Source organism: Phyllobates terribilis, unplaced genomic scaffold (genome assembly GCF_046119375.1).
Source record: "Phyllobates terribilis strain yellow unplaced genomic scaffold, ASM4611937v1 Scaffold_9__5_contigs__length_417890890, whole genome shotgun sequence".
NCBI lineage: Eukaryota > Metazoa > Chordata > Amphibia > Anura > Dendrobatidae > Phyllobates > Phyllobates terribilis.
Genome location: NW_027362769.1, coordinates 70297978 through 70313815, shown reverse-complemented (window position 1 = coordinate 70313815; position 15838 = coordinate 70297978). Strand labels below are relative to the sequence as shown.

Sequence of the window (15838 nt, the reverse complement as noted above, 5' to 3'; positions counted from 1 at the left end):
GTTTTCTCTTTTTAAATCTTAATGACAACCGAAAACATCCAAATGACCCTGATCAAAAGTTCACATACCCCATTTCTTAATACCGTGTATTACCCTCTCTAACATCAATGACATCTTGAAGTCCTTTATGGTACTTGTGGATGAGGTTCTTTAATTTCTCAGATGGTAAAGCTGCCCATTCTTCTTGGCAAAAAGCCTCCAGTTCCTGTAAATTCCTGGGCTGTCTAGCACTTGAGATCTCCTCAGAGTTGCTCAATGATATTGAGGTCAGGAGACTGAGATGGCCACTCCAGAAGCGTCGCTTTGCTCTGCTGTAGCCAATGACAGGTCGACTTGGCCTTGTGTTTTGGATCGTTGTCATGTTGGAACGTCCAAGTACGTCCCATGCGCAGCTTCCAGGCCGATGAGTGCAAGTTTGCCTCCATTATTTGCTGATAACGTGCTACATTCATCTTTCCTTCAACTTTTACCTTTTAAGTTTCCTGTGCCTTTGTAGCTCACACATTCCCAAAACATCAGCAATCCACCTCCATGCTTTACTGTGGGACTGGTGTTCCTTTCATCATAGGCCTTGTTGACCTCTCTCCAAATGTAATATTTATGGTTGTGGCCAAAAAGTTCAATTTTGGTCTCACCACTCCAAATTGCCTTGTACCAGAAGTTTTGAGGCTTGTCTCTGTGCTGTTTGGCATATTGTAGGCGAGATACTTTGTGGTATTTGCGCAGTAATGGCTTTCCTCTGGTGACTCGACCATGCAGCCCATTTTTCTTCAAGTGCCTGCTTATTGCGCATCTTGAAACAGCCACACCGCTAGTTTTCAGAGTGTCCTGGATTTCAGCTGATGTTATTTGTGGGTTTTTCTTTGCATCCCGAACAATTTTCTTGGCAGTTGTGGCCGAAATTTTTGTGGATCTACCTGACCATGGTTTGGTTTTTACAGAGCCCCTGATTTTTCACAGTTTGCACGCTGCTTACTGGCATTATGAATTCCTTGGATATCTCTTTGTATCCCTTTCTTGTGTTATACAGTTCAACTACCTTTTCCCGTAGATCCGTTGACGATTCTATTTCTTTCTCCATGAGTCACAATCCAGAAACGTCAGTGGCTGGATAAAAGATGCAAGAGTCTGTCTGGATCCCAGAAACTCACTCAGCTTTTATGCACAAACACTGATTACAAGCAAACAGGTCACAGGTGAGGATGTTACCTTTAGTAGCCATTCAAACCCATTTGTGTCAAATTCTGTGCATGTTATCAGGCCAAAATCACCAGGGTATGTGAACTTTTGATCAGAGTCATTTGGATGTTTTTGGCTGTCCTTAAGATTTAAAAAGAGAAAACACGGTAGTTTGACAATAAATGGCTTCACCCAACCAATAACCATGAGTGGAGAATTTTTTTTTCTCGTTATCATTCATATTCTGCCGGGGTATGCAAACTTTTGAGCACAACTGTATATATATATATATATATATATATATAGTGACAAAGTAACTGGCAAAGTACTGGAGGGGAGATGTGTAGCACTGAGGTGGTTGGCTCCAGTGATTAAAAATAGGAAAAAGGGAAATAGGTTCCAGCACACGAGTGGGTTAAACAGCCATCTTGGGTGCTAGGGTGATTGAACACCTGTACAGAGGGAAGAGGTCAGTAAATAAAATCCCAGCCTTGAGAGCATTTAGTGTGTGGTGGGCTGGAGGTGAAAGCTCTGAGCTGTTTGTTTCACACATGCTGGATGTATGGAGATTGCAGGTCTCCTGGTGTGAATCCTTTTGTTAAAGGACATGGATGCTGGACTCTAAGCCAAGTGGGCTAAACAACACTATTGTATAGACTTGTTATTTTATGTTTTACCTTAAGCCGGACAAAGGCTGTATTTACGCTTTCTGGTGACGTGATTTATGAGGACTGCAATAAATCAACTGCACTTTAAATAGAAACGGTTCCTGTGTCTGCCTCTTTAAGAAGCCGAGTGAGTCGATCTACCACTATCTATCTATCTAAATATATATAATGTATATCACTGTATATTGTTAGCACTTATAGTTATTTTGTTTTACTTGCAGTTGGAAAGAAGTTGCCCTTGAACCATTGAAGTCTCCTCTGTGTGAAGAGGTTAGATTGTTTTATTGCCTCAAATATAATATTGTTTTTGTTTTTGCTTTTTTAACCAAACACAACGCACAGTTATTCCTCCAATATCGACTTAATCGAGCACCAGGAAGGCTGGTGTATACGCGTCACCACTTGCTTATACTCCGTTTGCCCAGTTACATGCTAGGAATAATAAATATTAGTGCTGACATCAGGACTAAAAATCTATATTCTAATTTGAGGAGAAAATTGCTGTAATCTGGCAGCTGGTAGTCACCATGTATTGTCCACTCCTTGTTTCTAGAACTGATAATCCAGAATTGAGAAAATCAATGTCTCTTCTAGTTTAAAGCGGTTGTTTAGTCCTAAACTACAAGTCTGCAGTTGTTATGATCTGCTACAAGCACTAAGGAAAGAAAGGAGATCTGTCCCTACAATAGAACTAAGCTAGATCCCTACGATGTAACGGGGAACCTGATCCTGCGATCAGACCCGCTAAAGTCCTCGGCTAGTCTGTACGAAGACCTATAGGTGCAAGGGAGGGATCCCTACAAGAACTAGGGACTGGGATAAAGTTGGACACCTCCTAGCAGAAATTGTAGCAGTAAAAGACAAACACACAACATAGAACATAAAGGTCCGAAGACCTAGCTAAACTGACTGAGAAAGGTAACTAAGCACCAAGCTAGCTTAAGAGTAGAAATTACAATGAAGTCCAGCAAGGCCAGGAGGGCGGAGCAGGACTAAATAGGCAAAAAAGGTCATGTGACCAGCAAGATAGAAAAAACCTAACAGGAGAGTTCTAACAGCAGTCACACTATGACTGCAGACTTGTCAACCTTCACTTTGCACTCTGTGAGGATTCTACGGCAACAGAAGAGGAGGAGGCATGACCACAAGTATGCAATTTACATATATGCGGTCACATGCTGACTAGACTGCATCCGGCCTCTCTCAATGCAAGTGAATTGAGCATGGTTGGATACAGTCTAGTCGGAATGTGGCTGGAAGTATGAAAATTGCATATCTGCAGTCACATGACCGTCCACTTCCGGAGATGATACCGGAGAATCCTCACAGCGTGCAAAGTGAGGATTCACAAGTTTGCAGTCATATAGTGACTGCAGATTTGTAGTTTTAGACCAGACAACCCCTTTGATGGCTCTGTGACTCTCACTACTTCCATGTTTTAAAACGCTTCCAGAAGATGCTAATCAACTCACATGTTTTAAAGTGGATCTGTCACTACATTTCACAATGCGAACTGTATAAATTGCTAAATAAATCTCTTAGACCTCAATGAGTATTAGGTGAGTTTTTGATGTTACAGAAATTCTGCAGCATTTCTGCCCCTAATAGGTAAATTAGGTTACTTGCATTTTTTACATGTTTTGTCTCTTTTTTTTTTTTTTTTTCTCTTTCTTAAAATAATGCTGCTTTGTTTTTGATTCTTCCTGGTAATTGTCTTTGACAAAGCTCTATTGGTATAGTCATTTCCCGCAGTGGGAATGCACCAATAACACACACACACGTTTTGTTTTGTTTTTTTTAATCTGCGGATTTTCTATACTTGATGCAATTCTGTGGTAAAAATCAGCATATAAATCTCAGCGTAACCCAAAAATTGACATTTGGCGGATTTAAAAAATGTACTGCAGGTCAGCTTACGCTGCTGAAAAATAAAAAAAAAGCAGTGGGCGTGAGATTTCTGTAGATCCCATTCGCTTTGCTGGGACTATAAGACGCCATGCTTTTTTGCGCAGCAAAATTATGTAGCATCAAAAACTCATAGTAGGAACTTAAACTTGGATGCATTTTTTAGCAAGAAAAAGTATTGCTAAAAAGTGTGTCTTTTAGCACATCTGCACAGTTCTCTCTCTCCCTGCCCTGATTGGTACAGTAATAATTAAAAATAAAAAGGAGCAGGAATAACAGCACTGCTAAAGAATAGTAAGAATCTAGTGGTATTCTTTCAAAGCATTTATTTTCACATAGATAAAAAGCAGGGCTATACATTTTGGCATGGAACTAGCACCTTCTTCAGGACTGCAGGTACGGGAATACCATACTAGGGAACAGTGGCAGTCGGTAGACGGAGAGCTGCCAATCAGTGTTGAGGGTGTGGTTGAACTATCTGACAGCAGGTTCACTAGTCCTCTACTGATAATCTCCTGCTTATAAAATAATGATTTTATCAAAACTACAGCAAGCAGCCCAGTAAGTGACACATCATTGGAATCAGGGACTCTGTTGCTACATTATGCTGCTTTCAGATTACATAGTAAAAATGGGGTGACAGATTCCCTTTAACTGTTGTGGGTTGGAAAATCTTCAGTGTTATCTCTATTTCTGTAAGGCAGCCTTAGGCTTTATGCCCACAGCCAAATTACACAGCCGTGTTGATAGCCTCCATAGTATGGCACCATTAGCCTACTATTTGGCCATATAATTTATTATGAAGACCAATGCTTCCACGTGAAGCACGGCCTCACAGAAGTACTATAGCAAGGATGTCAAACTCAAATACACAGAGGGCCAAAATAAAAAACTTGGACAAAGTCGCGGGTCATCCTTGATATTTATTAACAGCTTTCCACACAGTATTATGGGCCCCACATAGTACTCCATGCAGGAGTATGGGCCCCACAGTCATCCATACAGTATAAAGGCCCCACATAGTCCTCCATGCAGGAGTATGGGCCCCACAGTCATCCATACAGTATAATGGCCCCACACATTCCTCCATACAGTATAATGAAGGGGGCGCACCTGCCGGCTTCACAGGCCAAATATGATCACCGTGCGGGCCAGATTTGGCCTGCGGGCCAGAGTTTAACGTGTGTACCTCACTGTCTATGAACATTGTATATACAGAGCCTGGTGTGGGCGGGGTCAGCTGTGGTGTGGGCGGGGTCAGCTTTCTCAGCTCTGCTTCATTCTAAATATAAAATCTCTGATTGTGTCAGAACCGCTGCACCCAGTAAACTAAGTTATACATCTTTGGATTCAGCTTCTCATTACCTACATTATGCTGCTCTCAGATGAGGTAGAAAAAACCTGCTGACAGATTCCCTTTAAAACCATTAGCATTTTGATGCAACTGTTGTATGCATATATTGTCAGAAACTAGAATGTAATCCAGAAAGAGAACTATATGCTCATCTGTACAATGTGGTCCTAGTAAGGCTGTCTGAAAAAGGCCAAAAAATTGCATGTTGAATCATCAATATCATGTGCAAGTGCGAACAAAGGTTAAGGGAAACATGACACTTTGGTTTAGAGTCAAGTCCTATAAGGAAAGAATGTTTTGTTTTAATCCACTGAAACCTTAAAAATTCAGGAGTTCTGATTTTGCGCACAGTATTTTTTGGGGGGAGGGGTGGGTGAAGAAAGAAATACACTACATCCCTAAATCCACTAGTTATGTTTTCAGTATTTTTTTTCACCACATTCATAACTGTTTTATGAACATTTGTAGCTGGAAGATCTGGCAGACGAGGCTTTTTTAATACGACATCAGAAATATGAGCAGATAGAAAAGGTTCGCTGGTCGTTTTGGGAACAGCGCAAATGTCCGAAAAGGAGCAGGTTAGTTGTCTGAACCAACTGTTGAAAACATATTCTACATTAAGTAGTGTATAAATGGGGTTGTATATTAGAAAACTTCAATGCCACAGTGCCTCACCTCTCCATGGGCTGAATCTGGTATTGCAGCTTGGCTCAATTAAAGTGAAGGAGGCTGAGCTGCAAATACCACAAACTGCCTTTACAGAAGTGGCACCATTTTTTAAAATAAATTCCTACACTATTACAGCTGCTAATACTGTTTCCATTATGCCGGGTGATCAAAATCAAAGCAAATAAATATTCCTATATTGTGCCAACAGTTGGCTAGGGTAGTTCATGCATTCATGGCAACATCCCTGTGGTCTAGAGGTAAAAAGTATTTAGTGTTTTCAACCCTGGTTGTCTAAAGTTGCAAAAGGGTTAATGATGGTATCCTTGGTACTCTCTAGATGTGGAAGGGTTAATGTGGCTTTCCTAGTGTTTAGCGAGTTAATTAACCTACTTGGGCTGAAGTCACACAGACATCAATTCTCTCATTTGAGAAAATCAGGCCGATTATGCTAATGACACTTGGCTCAATCTCTGCTGGGAGCATGAGCCAAGTGTCAACTTACTGTGATGCGATTCTCTTGCATGACAGAGTATTGTCTTGTCTCGTGTAGTGTATGGAGAAGGAGAACTTAATTTCTCCATTGTCTCTCTGAGCGTACAGTGGACTGAACTTGGATGACATGCGAGTGCAGTCAGATGTTTCACTCTAAAGTCTATGGGTGCGCATGGTCCAATAATTGCATGCACCCGTGGCATGCTGCGATTGTTTTCTAATGCTAAATCGTCATGGAAAAAAATTGCTGTCGTGCACTGCCCCATAGAATATTTGTTCTATCCAATAAAACTTTGGATAGCAATCAGCCATGTTATATGGTCATGTGAGCGAGCCCTTGTTCTCTCCCTGCAGTAGTAAGGAAGGTCAATCTCCACTGACCCAATAGACATCTTGCACCTCATATGTGTGCATTCTGACACAAACTACTCTCCATATCAGACTGCTCCCCGTGCCATCCTCTGTCTCGCGCAGACTGCTCCCCTTACCTTCCTCTGTCTCGCGCAGACCTCTCCCCTTGCAATCCTGTCTTGCGCAGACTGCTCCCCTTGCCATCCTCTGTCTTGCGCAGACTGCTCCCCTTGCAATCCTGTCTTGCGCAGACTGCTCCCCGTGCCATCCTCTGTCTCGCGCAGACTGCTCCCCTTACCTTCCTCTGTCTCGCGCAGACCTCTCCCCTTGCAATCCTGTCTTGCGCAGACTGCTCCCCGTGCCATCCTCTGTCTTGCGCAGACTGCTCCCCGTGCCATCCTCTGTCTTGCGCAGACTGCTCCCCGTGCCATCCTCTGTCTTGCGCAGACTGCTCCCCGTGCCATCCTCTGTCTCGCGCAGACTGCTCCCCGTGCCATCCTCTGTCTCGCGCAGACTGCTCCCCGTGCCATCCTCTGTCTCGCGCAGACTGCTCCCCGTGCCATCCTCTATCTCGCGCAGACTGCTCCCCTTGCAATCCTGTCTTGCGCAGACTGCTCCCCTTGCCATCCTCTGTCTTGCGCAGACTGCTCCCCTTGCAATCCTGTCTTGCGCAGACTGCTCTCCGTGCCATCATCTGTCTCGTGCAGACTGCTCCCCGTGCCATCCTCTGTCCTGCGCAGACTGCTCCCCTTGCAATCCTGTCTTACGCAGACTGCTCCCCTTGCCATCCTCTGTCTCTCGCAGACTGCTCTCCGTGCCATCCTCTGTCTTGCGCAGACTGCTCCCCTTGCCATCCTCTGTCTCGTGCAGACTGCTCCCCGTGCCATCCTCTGTCTTGCGCAGACTGCTCCCCGTGCCATCCTCTGTCTTGCGCAGACTGCTCCCCGTGCCATCCTCTGTCTTGCGCAGACTGCTCCCCGTGCCATCCTCTGTCTCGCGCAGACTGCTCCCTGTGCCATCCTCTGTCTCGCGCAGACTGCTTCCCGTGCCATCCTCTATCTCGCGCAGACTGCTCCCCGTGCCATCCTCTATCTCGCGCAGACTGCTCCCCTTGCCATCCTGTATCACGCAGACTGCTCCCCGTGCCATCCTCTGTCTCGCGCAGACTGCTCCCCGTGCCATCCTCGGTACAATGAGAGTATAGAAAGGACTGTATGGTTGCACCATTCTATCGGTCATTGGCAGATCACGTCATGAAGTCTCTAAGAAATACCTCTGAATCTGCAAGGAAGTGGACTTTCTCTAAGCAAGGTTTTTAAGGCATATTGCTGCTCAGATGAAAGTGGTCAGTGGGTACATCTGCTGCCGATTGCATATTTTTGTGGGATATGTAGCTACGTAAGTTATGAGACTGACACTTTTATAATCAGATCATTATGATCACTGATATCTTGGACAGTCTTTTTCCGTGTCTTCAGTGTCCCTTTTGTTTAACAAAATTGAATACAATTTGTTTTTATTTTTCAGATCTTCAAGCCATAGCTCAGGGCAGTGCCCAGGAAATGTATTTTCGGGCACTGAAGAAAATTATAGTCCAAATTCCATGTCCCCAGTCTCTTGGGACACACCACCCCTTAATGGTTGGGCTTCACAAAACTTGCAATTTACAGGCGAATTTCAGCAAGTGAAGGTAAAGAGTTAAATCTCATATAATGTGATGAGCTGGCCGTATCTATAGAAATGATAAAATACTGATCAACAAGGGTTTTATATTTTTCAACTAAAGTATGTTCTTAACCCATCCTTTAAAGGGGTTTTCCCACAAATAAAAGTTAATTTTAATCAATAGATCTTTGAATAAGAATACGTCCCACAATTGAATGTATTTAAATACACTCCCTGACAGAAGTTATGTCGCTTATCCATGTTATGTAAATAAAAGCTTATAACCTGACGTTAAATTCATCCATTGGTTTTATAAATTACTCTTTTGAAAGCTGAAACCCTCCCAAATTTGGTTTAGGTTAAGGAAATAAATTGGCATCAATGCTGAAATATTGATCATTTAATGAACACAGAATGGTCAGATTTTGGCAAGACAACAGTTTTGTCGCCCACAGAAAGTAATGTGATATTCAAACAAATAATTATCTTAAAATACAAATATATGTTGCATAACATTGGTGAATGAAGTTGTGGTGCTATTAGAGTCATATTTAATATTTTGTGTGACTTCCATGAGCTTGAAGGACTGCATCCATGCGGCTCAACAATGATTCATACAATTTATTAATGAAGTCATCAGGAATAGCAAAGAATGCAGTCTTACATGCCTCCCAGAGGTCATCTAGATTCTTTGGTTTTGTCTTCCAAGCTTCCTCTTTCATCCTACCCCAAACCTGCTCAATGATGTTCATGTCTGGTGACTGGGCTGGCCAGTCCTTGAGCACCTTGATCTTTTTTGCCTGGAGGAACTTTGTTGTAGAGATGGATGTATGAGATGGAGCACCATCCTGCTGCAGAATTTGACCCCTTTTATGATTTGGAATGTAAGAGGTAGCTAATACGTCTTGATATTTTAGGCTATTGATATTGCCTTCCACCTTGCAAATGTTTCGCACACTCCCATACTGAATGTAACCCCAGACCATGATCTTTCCACCACCAAATGTAACTGTTTTCTGGGTGTATTTTGGATCCATACGGGCTCCAGTAGGTCTCCTGCAGTATTTGCAGCGGCTGTGGTGTAATTCTACTGAAGATTCATCAGAGAAATCCACCTTCTGCCACTTTTCCAGCGTCCATCTGTTTAGCAGGCTGTGGGACTTTGCAAATGCCACACGTTTTTTTATTTGCCTTTTGTTTAGTGCTGGTTTCTGGGCACTGATTCGACCATGGAGGCCATTTCGAGACATAATCCTACAAACTGTTCTAGTTGACACAGGGACTTGAGGTGATCAGGCCTGTTGGAGCTCTGCTGCAGTGGAAGAGGGGCTATCTTTGGATTCTCTAACCAACAAACGTTCCTCCTGAGCCGTTGTCTTGCGGGGTCTGCCGGACATGGGCTTGTCAAACACATCTCCAGTCTCTTCAAATCTTTTTTTAATTCTTTGTACTTGACGCTGAGACACATTAAAGGTGCCAGCCACGTCTGCAGTGGATCTGGTCTTCAGCCTCTTGATAATCAAGGCTTTGGTCGCAGGGTGGATTTTTGGCATGTTGTCAGAGCTCAAGTTGCAGATCAAGTGAAGGTCTGGGGTGCTGGGTTTCTTTTTGTACACACCCACTAATTAACCGATCATTTACTGAGCACTGGTGAGGATGTAAACCAGGATTGGGTGCATTATATGACCAGGCGACAAAACTTTTGTCTTGCCAAAATCTGACCATTCTGTGTTCATTAAATGATCAATATTTCAGCATTGATGCCAATTTATTTTCTTAACCTAAACCAAATTTGGGAGGGTTTCAGCTTTCAAAAGAGTAATTTATAAAAGCAATGGATGAATTTAAAGTCAGGTTATAAGCTTTTATTTACATAACATGGATAAGCGACATAACTTCTGTCAGGGAGTGTTAAATGTACCTGTGCTGAGATAATCTTATAAATGTGCCCCTGCTGTATACTGTGTAATGGCTGTGTCTGACCCTGCAGGAACATGGTCTGATCATACCACAGCTCCTGGGCAAGGGGGGGGGGGAGCAATAGAGTATACAGACATTACAGCACGTGATCACTCCAAGGCGATCTTTTGTTTTTGCTCTTTTTTTTTTTTCCGAGCTTTAACTTTTTTATTTTGCCATTGACATAGCAATGTTAAGGGCTTGTTTTCTGCGGAATCAGTTGTATTTTTTAATGACATCATTTTACCGTAAAATACAGGAAAACAGAAAAAAAATCCCAATGGTATTAAACTGTGAAAAGAATGCAATGCCGCCTTGGTTTTTTTCAAAAAACATTTTTTCTTTGAACTTTATTTTATAGTCCACTTTGGGAATTTGAATCTGCGATCCTTGGATTGCTTGTTCGGTTTACTGCTGTATTGCAGTATATAGGCTAAATGATGATCTCCTATGAAGCTGAGCCTGTGGTTGGGCTTCACAGGAGTGCCAAGACGGCAGCCATGGTGGCCTTCAGTAATCCTCTAGCTACCTCGGTAATCCATTAGCGCTCTAGCAATCGGTCCATTTGAATGAATGCCGCACAGCGGCATGTAAATGGTTAGACCGCCATAATCAGACCTAGCTGTGGTCTGTGCTGTTACAAGCAGATGCCGCCAGTGTAACACAGCTGATATCTGAGCTCACTCCACACATGCAGACCCCAACATGGGTACAGTTGTGCCTAGGGGTTAAAACATGTTTATTTCTGTTTTCCTGGCAAATATGTACAGTACAGACCAAAAGTTTGGACACATCTTCTCATTTAAAGATTTTTCTGTATTTTCATGACTTTCAAAATTGTACATTCACACTGAAGGCATCAAAACTATGAATTAACACATGTGGAATTATATACTTAACAAAAAAGTGTGAAACAACTGAAAATATGTCTTATATTCTAGGTTCTTCAAAGTAGCCAGCATTTGCTTTGATGACTGCTTTGCACACTCTTGGCATTCTCTTGATGAGCTTCAAGAGGTAGTCACCGGAAATGGTCTTCCAACAATCTTGAAGGAGTTCCCAGAGATGCTTAGCACTTGTTGGCCCTTTTGCCTTCACTCTGCAGTCCAGCTCACCCCAAACCATCTCGATTGGGTTCAGGTCTGGTGACTGTGGAGGCCAGGTCATCTGATGTAGCACCCCATCACTCTCTTTCTTGGTCAAATAGCCCTTACACAGCTTGGAGGTGTGTTTGGGGTCATTGTCCTGTTGAAAAATAAATGATGGTCCAACTAAACGCAAACGGGATTGAATAGCATGCCGCTGCAAGATGCTGTGGTAGCCATGCTGGTTCAGTATGCCTTCTATTTTGAATAAATCCACAACAGTGTCACCAGCAAAGCACCCCCACACCATCACACCTCCTCCTCCATGCTTCACGGTGGGAACCAGGCATGTAGAGTCCATCCGTTCACTTTTTCTGCGTTGCACAAAGACACGGTGGTTGGAACCAAAGATCTCAAATTTGGACTCATCAGACCAAAGCACAGATTTCCACTGCTCTAATGTCCATTCCTTGTGTTCTTTAGCCCAAACAAGTCTCTTCTGCTTGTTGCCTGTCCTTAGCAGTGGTTTCCTAGCAGCTATTTTACCATGAAGGCCTGCTGCACAAAGTCTCCTCTTAACAGTTGTTGTAGAGATGTATCTGCTGCTAGAACTCTGTGTGGCATTAACCTGGTCTCTAATCTGAGCTGCTGTTAACCTGCGATTTCTGAGGCTGGTGACTCGGATAAACTTATCCTCAGAAGCAGAGGTGACTCTTGGTCTTCCTTTCCTAGGGCGGTCCTCATGTGAGCGAGTTTCTTTGTAGCACTTGATGGTTTTTGCAACAGCACTTGGGGACACTTTGAAAGTTTTCCCAATTTTTCGGACTGACTGACCTTCATTTCTTAAAGTAATGATGGCCACTCGTTTTTCTTTACTTAGCTGCTTTTTTCTTGCCATAATACAAATTCTAACAGTCTATTCAGTAGGACTATCAGCTGTGTATCCACCTGACTTCTGCACAACACAACTGATGGTCCCAACCCCTTTCATAAGGCAAGAAATCCCACTTATTAAACCTGACAGGGCACACCTGTGAAGTGAAAACCATTTCCGGTGACTACCTCTTGAAGCTCATCAAGAGAATGCCAAGAGTGTGCAAAGCAGTCATCAAAGCAAAGGATGGCTACTTTGAAGAACCAAGAATATAAGACATATTTTCACTTGTTTCACACTTTTTTGTTAAGTATATAATTCCACATGTGTTAATTCATAGTTTTGATGCCTTCAGTGTGAATGTACAATTTTCAAAGTCATGAAAATACAGAAAAATCTTTAAATGAGAAGGTGTATCCAAACTTTTGGTCTGTACTGTACATCATGTTAAGGGGGTGGTTCTGCAGGCTTGCTGTTCATATCCTCCCTCCCCACCCCCGGCATTGTTACTTACAGCACATATCAAAATATAAAATTTACCCGTACGGTAAACACCATAAAGAAAAATCAAAATGGCAAAGTTACTTTTTTTATTTATTTATTTTTTGCCACACCAGTCCTAAAAAAAAATTTTCATTGAATAGTGATCATAATGTCATTTGGATTAAAAAAAACCCAAAGATGCATAATTGAAAATTGCCCGATCAAGGGGTTAATGGATTTCCCTGATGGAAGTGCTCGACACTGAAATCTCTGAGCCATGATAATGGGATTTAGCTCTATTACAGGAAAGTTGCCCCTATATTAATTTCGGCCTAACACTAAATGCTGCATTTCATCATATTGAGACATTCATGCTTGTTCGGCTGACTGTCCTGTCTGGCCAAGTGTCCATTCCAGTAGTTAAGAGGTAAATAAGCTGCTACTCTGGTAATAGGTTATTGAAATAAAAAAATATTAAAATCAAATTCATTAAACTGATCAAATATTTAAGATCAACACTCGACTCCCTCTAATGCCTGCTCCTTTCCACCAGTCGTTCCCCCTTAATGCTCTTCTTTTCACATTTTCTTAATCAAAAGTTTGTACTTTATCTTGATGCATTATTACTCTGTTTGACTTTAAAAATTTAAATAAAAAACAGTTAAATAAAACCTAGATAAGATTAAGGAGGTTGTACAAGATGATACAAACATGGCTGCTTTCTTCCAAAAACACCCCCACATCTGTTCATTAGTTATATCTGGAATGCTGAGCCCCATGGAAGTCAACTCCAGCACCGCACATATCCAGTGGGCAGATGTTTGAGTAACAGAATCATGAATGTTGAGGTCCAGAGCCCAATCCTTTTGTTCTGGTAAAGATGAGACAATAACTCTTGCTTGGCCAGCAGCTATCTAATATGTAAGACCAAATGTATCTGGCCAAAGTGGTTTATTTAACAATGAGGATAGGATATTTTCTTTAAAAGTCCATGTCAGAATGGCTGTTTAATTTTTATTGAAAGTTTAAACTCTATCTCCAGCCAACCAGACCTGATTAACAGCTCCCCAGTGTCCCTCCTCTCTGCTGAGATCTTGCAGTGCACAGTATAAGCTGCACCTGTCAGGTTCTGTGGGAGGAGACTTGAGTCATATCATTATACAGCTGTTGGTCCTGTTCATGTCAGAATGACTCTGAAAATCAATATCAGGATTATAAAGTAAATACACCAACCTCACCAGGTCTGAGAGATCTGATTTATAAACATATGTAATTTGTATTGTGAAATCTGGTGACCGATCCACTTCAATGCCTAATTTCCCTACCACTGTAGAGCGTGAAAATGCATTAGGTAATTTATGAAGGGTATAAACCACCATGCAGAACTTTAATCACTGTTGTTTTATTCAGTGTTCCTTTAGTTGTCCCTGGTTTGTAAACTGTCTTACATTATGGCTCTGTAATGTTTCTCTCTAGCAGGCTAACCACTGGGAGCCTAGAATATTTCCTCTAACAGAAGAAGCTGCTGTGGCTTTAAATCACTTGTCTTCTCCCTTTGCAACACCGTTGACCCCAACTCCTGAGGATAAAGTAGTGGAACCCCTTCATTCCAGCTGTGACAAGGAGAATAGGTGACGGAGTATTCTCCATTGACGCTCACACGCTAGCCTGGCGCTATGAGAGGTGAAAAAGGTGCTTACAAAATTGTTATGCACAGAGGATCTGATAATTAAATGATGTCTAAACTGTGAGATGTCAGCTTTTAATCGGGGTGGGGGACAACTTTCTTTTCCCCTCACTATCACAATTCTGGAAATATTTAAATGCAAAGTGTCATCACATTTTTTTTGCATGTTTTCCATGTCTGTGTGGGCACTTGTCCCCCAATAAAAATGATGCTTTTTCTTTTTTTTGTAGAGATGTGATTTGGCTATCATAAGAAATCTAGTGTAGAAGCATTATGCAAATCAGGCTGGAAGTGCAGTGGGAGTGTCAGTGCACTTAACCTTCTAAATGCACTGACATGTCCTCAGTGCACTTCCAGCCTGATATGCATATGGCTTCTACACTAGATTTCTCATGACTGCCACATCGCATCTCTACAAAAAAAAGTATAATTTTTATTGGGGGACAAGTGCCTACACAGCCATACTACTACTTCCATTTTCATTGGGGGACAAGTGCCTACACAGCCATACTACTACTTCAATTTTCATTGGGGGACAAGTGCCTACACAGCCATACTACTACTTCAATTTTCATTGGGGGACAAGTGCCTACACAGCCATACTACTACTTCAATTTTCATTGGGGGACAAGTGCCTACACAGCCATATTACTACTTCCATTTTTATTTGTGGACAAGTGCATACACAGCCATACTACTACAACCATTTTCATTGGGGGACAAGTGCCTACACAGCCATATTACTACTTCCATTTTTATTTGTGGACAAGTGCATACACAGCCATACTACTACAACCATTTTCATTGGGGGACAAGTGCCTACACAGCCATACTACTACTTCAATGTTCATTGGGGGACAAGTGCCTACACAGCCATACTACTACTTCAATGTTCATTGGGGGACAAGTGCCTACACAGCCATACTACTATTTCCATTTTCATTGGTGGACAAGTGCCTACACAGCCATACTATTAATTCCATATGTAAAAACATGACAACTGGTTCCCTTTTTAAGCATGTGGCTGCTCTAATTAGAATATAAATGTTATAGAGGAGGGCTCCCATGTAACATTGTAGATATTTGTTTGACCACTCACTGCACTTCCAGCTCCTCAGTTGAGCGTTCAGAAATTTTCAATGTTTAGGCAGCTTGTCAAAGATGAAGCGATTGGGATCTGTTTCCCAATATCTGCTGTTAGACTTTGGTCATCTCGCTGAAATCATCACCCCTTCCTCTACTATTTATGGGCTCATATGGCAGCCGTGGGCCCTACTTACTTGAATGTAAGAGTGCATTGCCTGGATGTATCCGGCACCTACCAGCAATAGTAATCTGGAGTTTATAGGGCAAATTAGGAAATCGGAGAGAATATATATACATCTACTACTCCAACAACTACATCTACAAGGTTCAACTGATAGTGAAGAGCAGAGGTATTAATAGAAAGCAGAGGCCGACGGCCAT

The 15838-nt window shown here is 42.3% G+C and overlaps 1 protein-coding gene across 3 annotated transcripts in view; it reads left to right on the top strand.

Annotated features, from left to right (window-relative positions):
* The window catches only part of KANSL1L (KAT8 regulatory NSL complex subunit 1 like), a 93251-nt gene that overhangs the window by 76478 nt on the left and 935 nt on the right, over positions 1-15838 (top strand). Inside the window, exons 12-15 of one of the 3 annotated variants that reach the window (XM_073646604.1) lie at positions 2069-2117; positions 5575-5684; positions 8146-8308; positions 14164-14376. In XM_073646604.1, the coding sequence (XP_073502705.1) occupies positions 2069-2117; positions 5575-5684; positions 8146-8308; positions 14164-14319 (478 nt within the window). In that variant the 3' untranslated portion in view covers positions 14320-14376. Of the gene's footprint in view, positions 1-2068; positions 2118-5574; positions 5685-8145; positions 8309-14160; positions 14377-15838 lie in introns of all 3 variants that reach the window. The other 2 variants (XM_073646603.1, XM_073646602.1) reach the window with 2 other exon arrangements.